Below are 12,369 nucleotides of genomic sequence, written 5' to 3'. Positions count from 1 at the left end.
ATTTTAAAAAAGTGTACTGTTCTCACATTTAGTGAATGTCAGACATATTGTAGAATATGTACATATTATATAATCCCACGTGTTCACAGACCCATGTGTATAGTGTGTTCCTGCTTTAAGAACAGTGTGTGTATACACATATATACACACACGTATGTGTATGTGAATATAAAGGAAATGAATGTAATTGGAAGGGGAATATAATGGCAAGAGGATTGAGTGAATATAATGGGAAGGGGATAAGTAACTGCTAATGGAGAATACCTCTCACAGTTAAATAAGGGAAAAGCTGGAGGAAGTGACAGGTCAAAGGTTGAAAGGAGACACATTTTTATTGCATTTCTGTTTTTTAAAATTTCTTTTACTGTGTTATTTTCATAATACTTTTTAAAGGTATTAATTTAATGTAAGAAATAACCAGCTAGTAGGTAGAGCTCTCCAAAACCAGAATATGCTACCTTAGGAGGCAGTTTGTGTCTCATAAGAATTTAAAGTACAGAATGGACTTACACTTGATAGGCTGGCTGGGTACGTGGACTGGATAACCTTTGGAGTAGAATTCTTCATGCCCTTTAAAGTCTCTTCCAATTCTGACATTTACCCAAATTAAAAAGGTATTTAGTCTTAAGACTGGGAGGAACCTACAAGTAGTAGGGCTAATTTGAAAAAAATATTCTGTGAGTGGTCCAATGTCAACTAATCTTAATTACTGAGTTTACTATTGTTATTTTAGAGACAAAGTCTTGCTACATTGTCCTGGCTGGTCTTGAACTCCTGCACTCAAGCAGTCTTCCTGCCTCAGACTCCCGAGTAGCTGGAACTACAGGCACATGCTACTGCACTAGGCTTTTATTTAATAATGTGATTTCAATGTCAACAAAGAACAAAAAGACATTTCCAATCAAAAGATACATAAAGTTAAACAAAGTACAAGTTTTAGAATCTGAACTAAGTAAAATTATACTTCCTTTTGAAAAGAGTATCTTGCTCACTGAATTTGTCCCACAATAAACATTTTTTATTAAATCTCGTTAAAAAGAAATGCGTTGTGATTTGGATAGATGCACTAGTGAAAAATGGTAAGGAATGAGAAACACAAAGTCCAAGAAGCTAATTTTCAACTCATAATTTTTCTTACTTGTATTTCTATTTTAGGTTCAAAGTCAAGACTACTGCTTAACACTATGGTAGGACTTTAAACATAACTGAGGAAAAACCATATTAAAGTATCATTAAAAATATTTATGATTTTATATATGTAATTTTTTTTCTTTAAATAATAAAAACAGTTTACCAGCTAAGTCAATACCACAGATGGAGTTCTGTGGAAATTGTATTTGGCAGCAATGTTAGTTTTTTAAGAGTTTCTGGCTTCTGTAACAAAATAGGAAAGTAGGCCTTTTTCTCTCCACCATGAAAATTTGTTGGAATGCTTTGTCCTTCATACCTATAGAAGTTGCCAGTGTTATAGCAGGTATACCACTATGAAGACACTAGAATGTCTCAGAATATGCTGAATGATAGTTTTCAACATTTTTTGGAAGCTAGAGTTGCGTGGTATGACTTAAGGGGAAAAAAATGTAGCTATATGTGACCACTGACTACCAGTAAGAAAATTTCACTTCTGTATTTGTTTTTAATGGGTAAAATAAGAATTTTCTTCATACCTATAAACTTTAAACTGAAAATTTCTCTCCAACCTTAATTTGTTCTTTCCACTTTTGTCCCTGATTCCTGTAGTACTTTAAGGAATCAAGTTTAATTTATTTCCTTTAGGAAGGATGGTGGTGCTGACAGACTTAGTGCTGAGATGAGTGGGGTTTGATGTTTCATTAATTTACTTCTTTTGTTTCTGATCACTCTATAGTAGAGGGTGTATCAAACAATATACCTTTCATAAACAGAAATTTTCACTTTTGACAGTTTTTATCACAGTATTTTAGATTTCAAATGGTAGATTAAAAGAAAAAAGAAAAAATGCATTTTGGCTACCAAATTTATATATGTATGTATGTTCCTTTCTCAATTTGGAAAAAATATTTTCCTATTGATTCTAGTGCCTGGCTCCACTTAATTTTTCTACTCTAAAACAGTATTTCCAGGAGCATTAGAAAAATCAGTTTCACTGCAGTAGACAGAGATATTTCTTTTCTTTTTCTTACCCATACCACTCAGAGTTTAGAAAAGATCCTTGCTTAAAGATCAGGATTACTCAGTCCACCCCGTTTAGTAACTGCACAGAGTGTCTGTGAACTATGTAGGGTAAAAGCAGAAAAGATGCATTTTCCAGCAAAGGCCTCCTTTGTCTTGAATTAAGTGAAACACTAGATCAAGATTGTGTCACTGAGCCAGGCACGGTGGCTCACATCTGTAACCCCAGCACTTTGGGAGGCTGAGGTGGGCGGATCGCCTGAGGTCAGGAGTTCGAGACCAGCCTGGCCAACAAGGTGAAACCACGTCTCTACTAAAAATACAAAAACTAGCTGGGTGTGGTGGCATGCACCTGTAATCCCAGCTACCCAGGAGGCTGTGGCAGGGGAATTGCTTGAATCCGGGAGGTGAAGGTTGCAGTGAGCCGAGATTGCGCTACTGCACTCCAGCCTGGATGACAGTGAGACTCCATCTCAGAAAAAAAAGACTGTCACTGGGTGATAGATCAATCTGGATCAATACCAGTTCCACAGTAAACAGAAACAAGGAGAAGAAAAGTTGGAGAACAGTACCAACCCCAAAACAGTGTGCACACACAGATAATGCAAAACTATGTAGTCAAACAGATGTTATAAAATTCTGTATGTATATAGGTATGTGTAAAGGAGGTGATTATCAAGGTTGTTAGAGCTGTCTGAAGGCTGTTAAGCAATTTGAGTGGCAGATTCTGGAGAAACCTGCTTTCTTGGTAGGCTTTAATTTAAGCTCTCAAACCAGAGACTTTTCTCATCAGAAAGTTTTTTTATTTTTACTTTCAGGTGTCCTCCGAAAGTGCTCTCTACTTCTATCCAGGGTGTTACTTTATTGTTTGGAGTTTTTTTTTTTTTGAGACGGAGTCTGTGTTGCCAGGCTGAAGTGCAGTGGTGCGAACTTGGCTCACTGCAACCACTGCCTCCCAGGTTCAAGCAATTCTGCCTCAGCCTCCTGAGAAGCTAGGACTACAGGTGCATGCCACCACACCCAGCTAATTTTTGTATTTTTAGTACAGACCATGTTGTTTCACCATGTTGGCCAGGATGGTCTTGATCTTTTGACCTTGTGATCCACCCGTCTCGGTCTTCCAAAGTGCTGGAATTTCAGGCGTGAGCCACCATGCCCAGCCTCAAGTTATTTCTACCTGTTATTATCTATTTACTGTGTTATCTTTCCCTATGGTTGCCTTTTTTTTTAAATTAATGGTTTTTTAGCTACATCCTCTCAAATTGAGGCACATGTGGCCCCCACAGTGTTGTACCATGGGCTGTAAGTGAAGCTACAAGATACACTTGAAATATCTTTTCAGAGGGTTTATTATGAAAATCTGGAAAGAAAGACATTATATCGTAGTGGTTAAGATTGTGGGCTTCGCTAACTTCCTAGTTAGAATTTTTTTTTTTTTCCTTTAGACAAAGTCTTGCTGTCGCCCAGGCTGGAGTGCAATGGCGTGATCTCGGCTCACTGCAACCTCTGCCTCCTGGGCTCAAGTGATTCTCCTGCCTCAGCCTCTCCAGCAGCTGGGATTACAGGCGTCTGCCGCCACGCCCCGCTAATTTTTATATTTTTAGTAGAGATGGGGTTTCACCCTGTTGGCCAGGCTGGTCTTGAACTCCTGACCTTGTGATCCACCCATCTCGGCCTCCCAAAGTGCTGGGACTATAGGCGTGAGCCACCGTGCCCAGCCTCTAGTTAGAATTTTGACTCTGCCGCTTGTCCTTTGACAAGTTACTTAACCTATCTGTTCTTCAATGTTTTAATCTAAAAAATAATACTAGTGCAAGTAAAAGGGCCATAAGGTTTGCCTTTTATGTTTAAGGAAGAGAGTAAGAAGGCCAGGAGGGCTGGAACACAGTGAGCAGGTGGTAAGCAAAAGGAAAAGAGCTGGGGGGAGAAGCTGCTCGTCCTGTAGGGCTTCATAGCTTTTACTCTGAGTGCAACAGATAGTGATCATGTGCAGAGAAGTGATATGATCTGATGCATGTTTTTAACAGTATCTCCCCGGATGCTGAGTTGAAAGAAGACTGCAAGGAGGCAAGGACGAGAACAGGTAGGTCAGTGCAATAATCCATTTGAAAGGTGATGATTGTTGAGACCATAGTAGTGATGATGGGGGAAGTAAGAAGTCACAGGCCAGGTGTGGAGGTCATGCCTGTAATCCTAGCACTTTGGGAGACTGAGACAGGCAGATCTCTTGAGCCCAGGGGTTCAAGACCAGCCTGGGCAACATAGGGAGACCTTGTCTGCAAAAAAATACAAAAAGTTAGCTGGATGTGGTGGTGTGTACCTGTAGTCCAGTTACCAGGGAGGCTAAAGTGGGAGGATCACTTGAGCCCAGGAGGTTGAGGCTGAAGTGAGCCGTGAACATGCCACTGCACTCCAATTTGGACGAAAGAGCGAGACCCTGTCTCAAAAAAAAAAAAAAAAAAAAAAAAGGATAGGAGGAGGGGAATTGAAGATAGCAAATTTAAGAAACACTTTATTTTCACATTCTAGTTAAACATGAATATCTTTTTAGTATCACTAAATATTAATGCCTACTTTACTTGAAAATTTCCCTTATCAAATTATCTTCATTAAAATTTGCTACTTAAGAATCAGCAACTATCCAACCATAGGAAACCTGATGTTTTGATGGAAGGACTGGAAGAGAAGATGACTTTGGGAGAAGAGGAGAAATAAGTTATAAGTGGAAAAAATAATAGTATATAACATTTATAAACTGCTGAAACTAAACAAAAATGTTTGTAGTTAATCACAGATATATGGAAAATAAAAGTTTTAACACAATTTCTAGGGCAATTGAAATCACTCATGCACCCCTAATATGCACACACACAGATACATGCACACGCAGACCTAGGATTCACTTTCTTAAGTTTGGGCAGAGCCCTGGGTACTTTATTTTTGAGATAGGGGTCTCGATATGTTGCCCACGCTGGAGTGCAGTGGTGCCCTGCAACCTCAAACTTCTGGGCTCAAACAGTCCTCCCACTTTAGCTTCTGAGAAGCTGGGACTACAGGCGGGTGCCACTGCGCCCAGCTGATTTTTTAAAGCTCCATGAATGATAATGGAACTTGAAAGGACTACAACCCAGCTTGGATTAAGAATCACTAGTGTAGCTGTTTAAAACATAAAATAAGGCAAAGCAATTAGGACCCCCTAAGAGACTCAGCAGTAAAATCACTATACCAGAAATGTAAAAAAGGATGAGGTTATTAGTGATAGTAGGGGCTGCATGCTGCCTGAGGGTGATGTTATAGTATTTTCCAACCTACAGCTGATACATGAAATGATTCACTGCAGATACATATATGACTAAGATATGCCCTTACTCTAAAAGACTCAGTTCATCTACAAACCCGCATAAATATTCAAGAAAATGAATAACCTCCACCTTCTTATCTAAATGAATTTATTTAACAGTCCTACTGAAAATTATATAACTTGAGGTTAGATAAAACATATGACAGAAATTTCTCTATTTGAATTAATACAGACATAATGTAGTATGCCAATATCAAATAGTCTATTTCAGAAAAGGATAATCAATTGAAATAGATTTGAAAGTAATGTCCTTATAATTCCATATAAAAAGAAATATATTAACCAACATTTAAGGGAGAATGAAGGGGACAAATATCAGGAACAAGATTCAAACTTCTCTTTGAGGTAAATTATTCTAATACTTACGCAGCAATAGACTTAATATAAAATAAGACTAAAATGTTGTATTAGAAAAATGAAGAATTTCCCCCCACCCCAGAGAAGGGTCTCACTCTGTTGCCCAGGCTGCGGCAGAGTGGTATGGTCATAGCTCACTGTAACCTTTGGACTCCTGGGCTCAAGCAATCCTCCTACCTCAGTCTACCGAGTAACTGGGACTACAGGTGTGTGGCACCATGCCTGCATAATTTCAAAACCTTTTGTAGAGACGGAGTCTCCCTATGTTGCCCCAGCTGGTCTCAAACTCCTGGGCTCAAATGATCCTCCCATCTTGGCCTCCCAAAGCACTGGAATTACAGGTGTGAGCCACCAATCCCGGCCAAGAATTACTTATTCTTCAAATATCTGGTCAAAGAAGGCAAATTTACCATATTAGTGAAGAGAGTCAACTAGTCGCTTATTAAAACGTATTTCTAGGAATTTTTATTTACAGAAAATTTAAAGAGAAAGTCAGCATCACCACAGGTATAAGATTAACTGAAAAGAAAGTGTTATAAACATTAACAAACCAACCAACCAGATCCGGTTACTCTGAAGAGGTGATAACCCAATTACTCAAACTTCCAGTTTTATAATAATGAAATAAAATTAAAATTAAAATGTATATATATATAATACTCTCAAATGTTACAATAACATCATTTGGGGCAATATTTAAACAATGAAATAATAATGCTAACATCCATTTCTGTTGTGAAATCAAATGTACACCAACAAGCCCAGCATGGAAAACCATCCCACCTTTAGTATTCATATTACCTTGTGTGTAGGCAGCATCATCAGATCCCATACTCAGTTTCCGTGTTTCACTTATTCTATCCACATGTGCTAACGTAGGGTCCGTGAGGTGCTGAATATTCTCGGTTTCTACATAATGATCAGGATGATTTAGAAGATTTGTAAGTTCAAAGGTAGGGGACACCACCCCTGGTGAAACTGCAGGGGGCTTATTGGGAGAAACTGTAATTTTGAAAGTGTATTTCGTATTGGGCTGAGTGACTACCACTCGAGGAGAGGTTGCAGAGTTAGTGCCTATTGCTCGACTTTTGGGAGGATGGTGATGAATAAAGGCAGGACCCATGCTCACTTGCCCAGACATGTTCCTAGAGGCAGCAGATGCTCCAGAGTTTGTGGATATGAAGAGTGTGGGCTGATTCCGCATGACCTGTTCATCTCCTGTGGTGGCATTAGCTGAAATATAGACCTTAGGTTGACTACGGGACATCAGCTCATCCGTATTTGGGGGGCTGGCAGCTATGTAAACAGTGGGCTGATTTCTGTTTAAGGTCTGGCTGTTGACTGAAGAGGAAGTGCTGGCGGTTCGAGGTCCAGAAGAACGCAGTTTTGAAGAATTATTTCTTTGTGGGGGTTCAAGTTTGATTTCAATCTGGTTTTTTCGAGGTCCTGTTGAAATATTCTGAATGTTATATTGGCTATGGGCAGAAGACTGTGAGCTACCAGATGAATGAATGGTTGGTGGTTGTGAAGTAGTAGGTGAACTGATTGGCATGTAGACATGAGAGGTCTGGTGGCCTTGCTGATTTGGCTGTTGAGATGAGGTATGTGACAGAGGATTAGATGCAGGACAAGTAGTCCAGGGACCAGGCTGTGAAGGTTGATAAACTTGCTGAGGGTTCATGGGATTAAACTGAGATACCCAGCCAGAATGCTGTTGTGTCTGTCGAGTTGTACCACCAGGAGTTGTAATGTAAGGCCTAATATAGATAGAATTTCCCTGTGGACTGTTAAGTACAGGTGGAGGTACACCATGTATGTGCAAAGATGTAGGAGTATTACGACCAGTCTGGATATTTGGGGCTAAAGTTACCATAATGGGATTAAATCTGGGAGTTTGTTGAGAAAGGCTAGATGTTCCTTTGCTGCCTAAGTGAAATCCAAGATGTGGTGCTGAATTTGAAGCGCCAGAAGAACTGGACATTCCAAAAACATTAAAGCCTTGAGGAACTTGAGCTGGTGCTGTCTGTGGCTCCTGCTGAAATAGTTCACTATTGGACTGGCCACCTTGAAGTTGTCCATCACTAATGCTGTGCGTTAGAGTCCTACTTCCATTCATCCTACTTCCTTCTCTTCCATGGTGATAAATGTTCTGTGATTGCAAGTCCAAGTTGAGAGAAGTCATGTGATTGCGTAGACCAGAAATTCCAGAATCATCTGAAAAATTCAAGTCTCCTTCACCATAAAGATATCTTGTACTCTCCTGAGAGAGAACAGCACAGCAGGCATCCAGGTTATTATTATTCTATGAAAACAAAATAAATTGATTGATATTAACAATCAGAAGCTAATGCTTATATTTGCATCTCTACAAATACATGATTAACAAGTGACTGGCTAATACAATTATAACATATATTTGGATATTTAAATTTGAGAAGTATTTTTACGCAAATGATTGAATTAAAAATCCTCACTACTAATGTAATGGAAAAGCTCTCCCTGACTAACAAAGTGAATGAAATCATTGTTTCACTTTAGCAGCTACAATGGATAAAAGGAGTAAAATGGATTCAGACAGATATAGTAAAATTATAACCTAATTAAAAAGGCAATTTTAATGTTGAACAAAATATAATTATTCAAGTTTATAATTAAGTTTAATTAAGTATATAATACTGTATTAAACATTTTTTAAAAAGCTAAATGGAAAAATATTCTATCACTGTTTGATTGATATATAGCACAATGTATCAAGTGCTATACACATTTGTTTAAACTAATAAATGTTTAAAAAGTTACATTTGTAACATTTAAAGTTCTGAAATTCATGCCAGTCATCTCAATCCTTCACATGCTTCCTCTTAACTTGTGTAATCTCTCTCTCTCTCTCTCTCTCTCTCTCTGGAGGCTCAAGGTAGCCTCCAGAAGAACTAGTTCCTATCTCTGCCTTTAGATAACATCATAAAAATCTACTTCGGAGCAGGGGGAAAAAAAAACCCTCAGATTGTTTTTAAAGAATTCTCAAAAGACACTGACTAACCAGTAGTCATAAATCATCCACAAAAATGTTTGCCAAACACATACTATATGCATAGCACTGTGAGCCTGTGGAAGAATCAAAGACATATAAAACCAAACTTTTCCCCTAGAAAGGGAGACAAACCACAGATTTCTGAAAAGGTAACATGAGTACATGCCAAATATTAAGTGGTAATGAAGTTCAACAGAGAATTAATATAGTAGACTACTGAAGAAAGGACTGGGTTAATGAGGAAGGTATGGCCTGATGGTTTTCATAGAATATGTAGAACTTGAACAACAACAACAACAACAACAATTCTTGGTGAAGACAATGGCACGAGTAAAGAAGAACATAAAGGTGAGAGTTAAGTAAAAGCATGTTCCAAACAAGATGGCTGGAACAGATCTGGCTGGAGCTAAAGATTTGTATTGAAAATATTGTTGAACAAATTGTTGCAAAAGCAGATTGGAATTAAATAACGAAGGAGTTTTGAAAAACGAGTCACACTAGAGTTTGACTGTATTATAAGCAATGAGGAGAGCTACTGAAAGTGGATGAACAGAGAAGTAAAGACAAAGGGTATTCAGGGAAGAGAAGTCTATTGATACTTAAGATGAATAAAAAGATGAAAAACCTTTGGCAAGATGACCAGTTAGAAGGCATAAAGTAACGAGAGTTTGATAATGGAAATAAATTTTAAAATAATACAAATTGTTAACACAATTTGGCCACAAGAGAGAAATAATTCAAATAAGCCTGGAAGATTAAGAATCTGACAGAAAGGAGAGTTTTAGACTTAAGAAAGATGAATAACCAAGTTAAAATGTCCACAGGCAGTTTGATATGAGATAAAATCATATTAAGAAAAAAGTGGACTAAAAAGGCATCTTGATGCCTTGTTAAGGAAATGACAGTTCACATTGTTTCAACAGGTAATATAAAAGGATAGTGAGCAAGGTTTGACTTCCCCTTTCCTAAAACCAACAACTTAAATCTCTCATGGTAGAAAAATCCTTTTATCCTACTAATAACTCTGAATTGATATATATTAATTTTTCAAATAAACTTGAAAAACTGATCACAATCTTTATCAACGATTCCTATTATAATTAGATCGTATCTTTTGCCAAACCTGATTGGAGCTTTTTGCTTTAAGTTAAATTTATTGTCATTCCAAGTAAATTCTTCTTCCTTCTAAGCCAAAGCCCAGAGACTTTATCTTTCTCTCACCTCCTCTCTGTCATCATTCTCAATTTAAAATTTACATTCCTTACCAAATCCAATTCCACATTTCCTTTGTAAAAGCTTGATACTCATATTTAGCCTTCCTCTTTAATTCTCTTGAGTGCTCAAAAATTCCTTTAATCCTCTGTAATCTCTGTAACTATTCAATATGTTCATATCAAAAAGCAATATTCTAGCTCAGCTATGCCATAATTTATGTGCACTCAAATTATTTACACTCTACAGACATTACTTTCTTAACAGCAAAACATAAAAGAACTTACAGGGGTTTTATAAGGTTACATTAGGACAAAAGGAAATGTACTTTTTATTAAAATTTTTATTTTAGAAAATTTATATATATACAAAAGAGAGAGGAAATATGATAAACTCCCACATACTTATCACCCATCTTTGTTGGTCTGATGTATATGCCTCAGCTACTCCCCCTCCCAAACCAGATGAAGTCTCAGACATTAACTCGTTTTCATTTGTAAATACTTCAATATGTACTGTAAGAGACAGGGACTTAAAAACATAACCACAATGCCATGATCATACCTTAAAATTATCAATAATTCTTAGCATCACCTAATATTCAAATAGCACTAAATTAAAGCATAAAAATGTCTTTGTACAGTTAGTTTAAATCAGGATCTAAATAAGGCCTACATATTTCATTTGGCTGATAAGCCTTTTAGGTTTCTTCTAATAAGCAGCCCCTCCCCTCTTTTAAAATTTTTTCTAGCCATTTGTTTGTTGAGAAAACTTGGTATTTGTGTAGTAGAATTTCCTCTATTCTGGACTGCACCCCGTGGTCAATCAATTTCCCCTGCATTTCACTGTAAACTAGTAGCTGTATCTAGGGATGTGATCAAGTCCATGTTTGAATTTTTGGTGACCATCATAGACGTCCACTGTCAAATCATACAAGGAGACAGCAATGTTTGCCTGTCTTTTTGTGATTTTAAAACTGACTGGTAGATTCAGATGTTGTCAGCTTGATCCAACTAATGATTTTTAGCAGCTATTGATGATCACTGCTTAGAAACACTATTTCATTAGGGGTGCTAAACAGTAATACTGGAATGTCCCAATTGTAAGATTTTGGCCAGGTGCAGTGGCTCACACCTGTAATCCCAGCATTTTGGGAGGCCAAGGCGGGATGATCGCTGGGCCCAGGAGTTTGACACCAGTCTGGGCAACATAGTGAGACCCTGTCTCTAAAAAAAAAATCTTGTTTTTAATTAGCCAGGTATACTAGTACACCTGCAGCCCCAGCTACTCAGAAGGCTTAAGAAGCAGGATCACTTGAACCCAGGAACTGCAGTGAGCCATGATCATCCCACTGCTGCATTCCAGTCTAGGTGAGAGCAAGACCCAGTCTCCAAAAAACATAAAAAGGATTTCATCTTCATTCTTAGCAGCAATTCTTCCTTGAACACTTGCTCTCTTCAACTATTTGGTTACATTCTGCACAGAAGAGGCAGGATAAAAAAATTCTTTTCACCAGTTTTCAGAATAATAAATTTGGTCCCTAGCAACCTCCAAAGGTGACTATGATTTATTTTTAGTATCATTATAAACTCATGTATCTTTAATATTTCGATGTGTTTCAATCAGTTTTGGTCATTATGTCCCCTCTTCAAGTTACTGGGAACAGCTTCAAGTTGGCTCCTCGGTATATGACATGAATCCAGTAGTTTTTCAAAGCTTCTCTGCTTTCTGGTATGACAAGATATTCCAGCTTATCATGTACACCTACTCCAGACTTGCAATCAGCCATTTCTCAAAGCAGCCCTGGTTACTTTTAGTGAGAAAGGGTAGAGGACTCTCTTGAAGTGTATCAAAAGGGGTGGGATGTGAGTTTTTAAAAGGTGGAAAATCGCTGCTTTTTGGTATACAGCCACAAATCTGCATTCTCCTCAAAGCTATAAAAACGTCCGAATCATGAATTCCAGTTCCTCTTTCATTTTTCTCCAAATTCCTGCACAGACACAGAAATTACAGATACCCTATGGCATTCATTCACTCCTTTAACCAACATTTACTGAGCATCCATTAGGCAAGGAGAAAGGAATATGATCGCTGATCGCAAGAATCTCACAGTCTAGTGGAGGAGAATAACGTGAACACAAATTTTTGCAGCATGGTAGGTGTTATCATAGAAATATGGATAAGGACAATGGGTGAAGGTCATCTGAGAAGGTTCTACTAAGTACATGGCACTTAAATATTAAGTGTTGCATATATT

At 37.8% G+C, this 12,369-nt stretch overlaps 1 protein-coding gene across 6 annotated transcripts in view; it reads right to left on the bottom strand.

The window, feature by feature from the left end:
- The window catches only part of TAB2 (TGF-beta activated kinase 1 (MAP3K7) binding protein 2), a 93,961-nt gene that overhangs the window by 25,272 nt on the left and 56,320 nt on the right, over positions 1 to 12,369 (bottom strand). For all 6 annotated transcript variants that reach the window (XM_030809814.1, XM_030809817.1, XM_030809816.1 and 3 more), the window contains one exon: positions 6,671 to 8,171. In XM_030809814.1, coding sequence (XP_030665674.1) covers positions 6,671 to 8,171 — 1,501 coding nt within the window. The remainder of the gene's footprint in view (positions 1 to 6,670; positions 8,172 to 12,369) is intronic.

Source organism: Nomascus leucogenys, chromosome 3 (genome assembly GCF_006542625.1).
Source record: "Nomascus leucogenys isolate Asia chromosome 3, Asia_NLE_v1, whole genome shotgun sequence".
In the NCBI taxonomy this organism is placed as follows: Eukaryota; Metazoa; Chordata; class Mammalia; order Primates; family Hylobatidae; genus Nomascus; species Nomascus leucogenys.
Note: the sequence above shows the minus strand (reverse complement) of the source record. Positions and strands in the feature narration are given on the sequence as shown.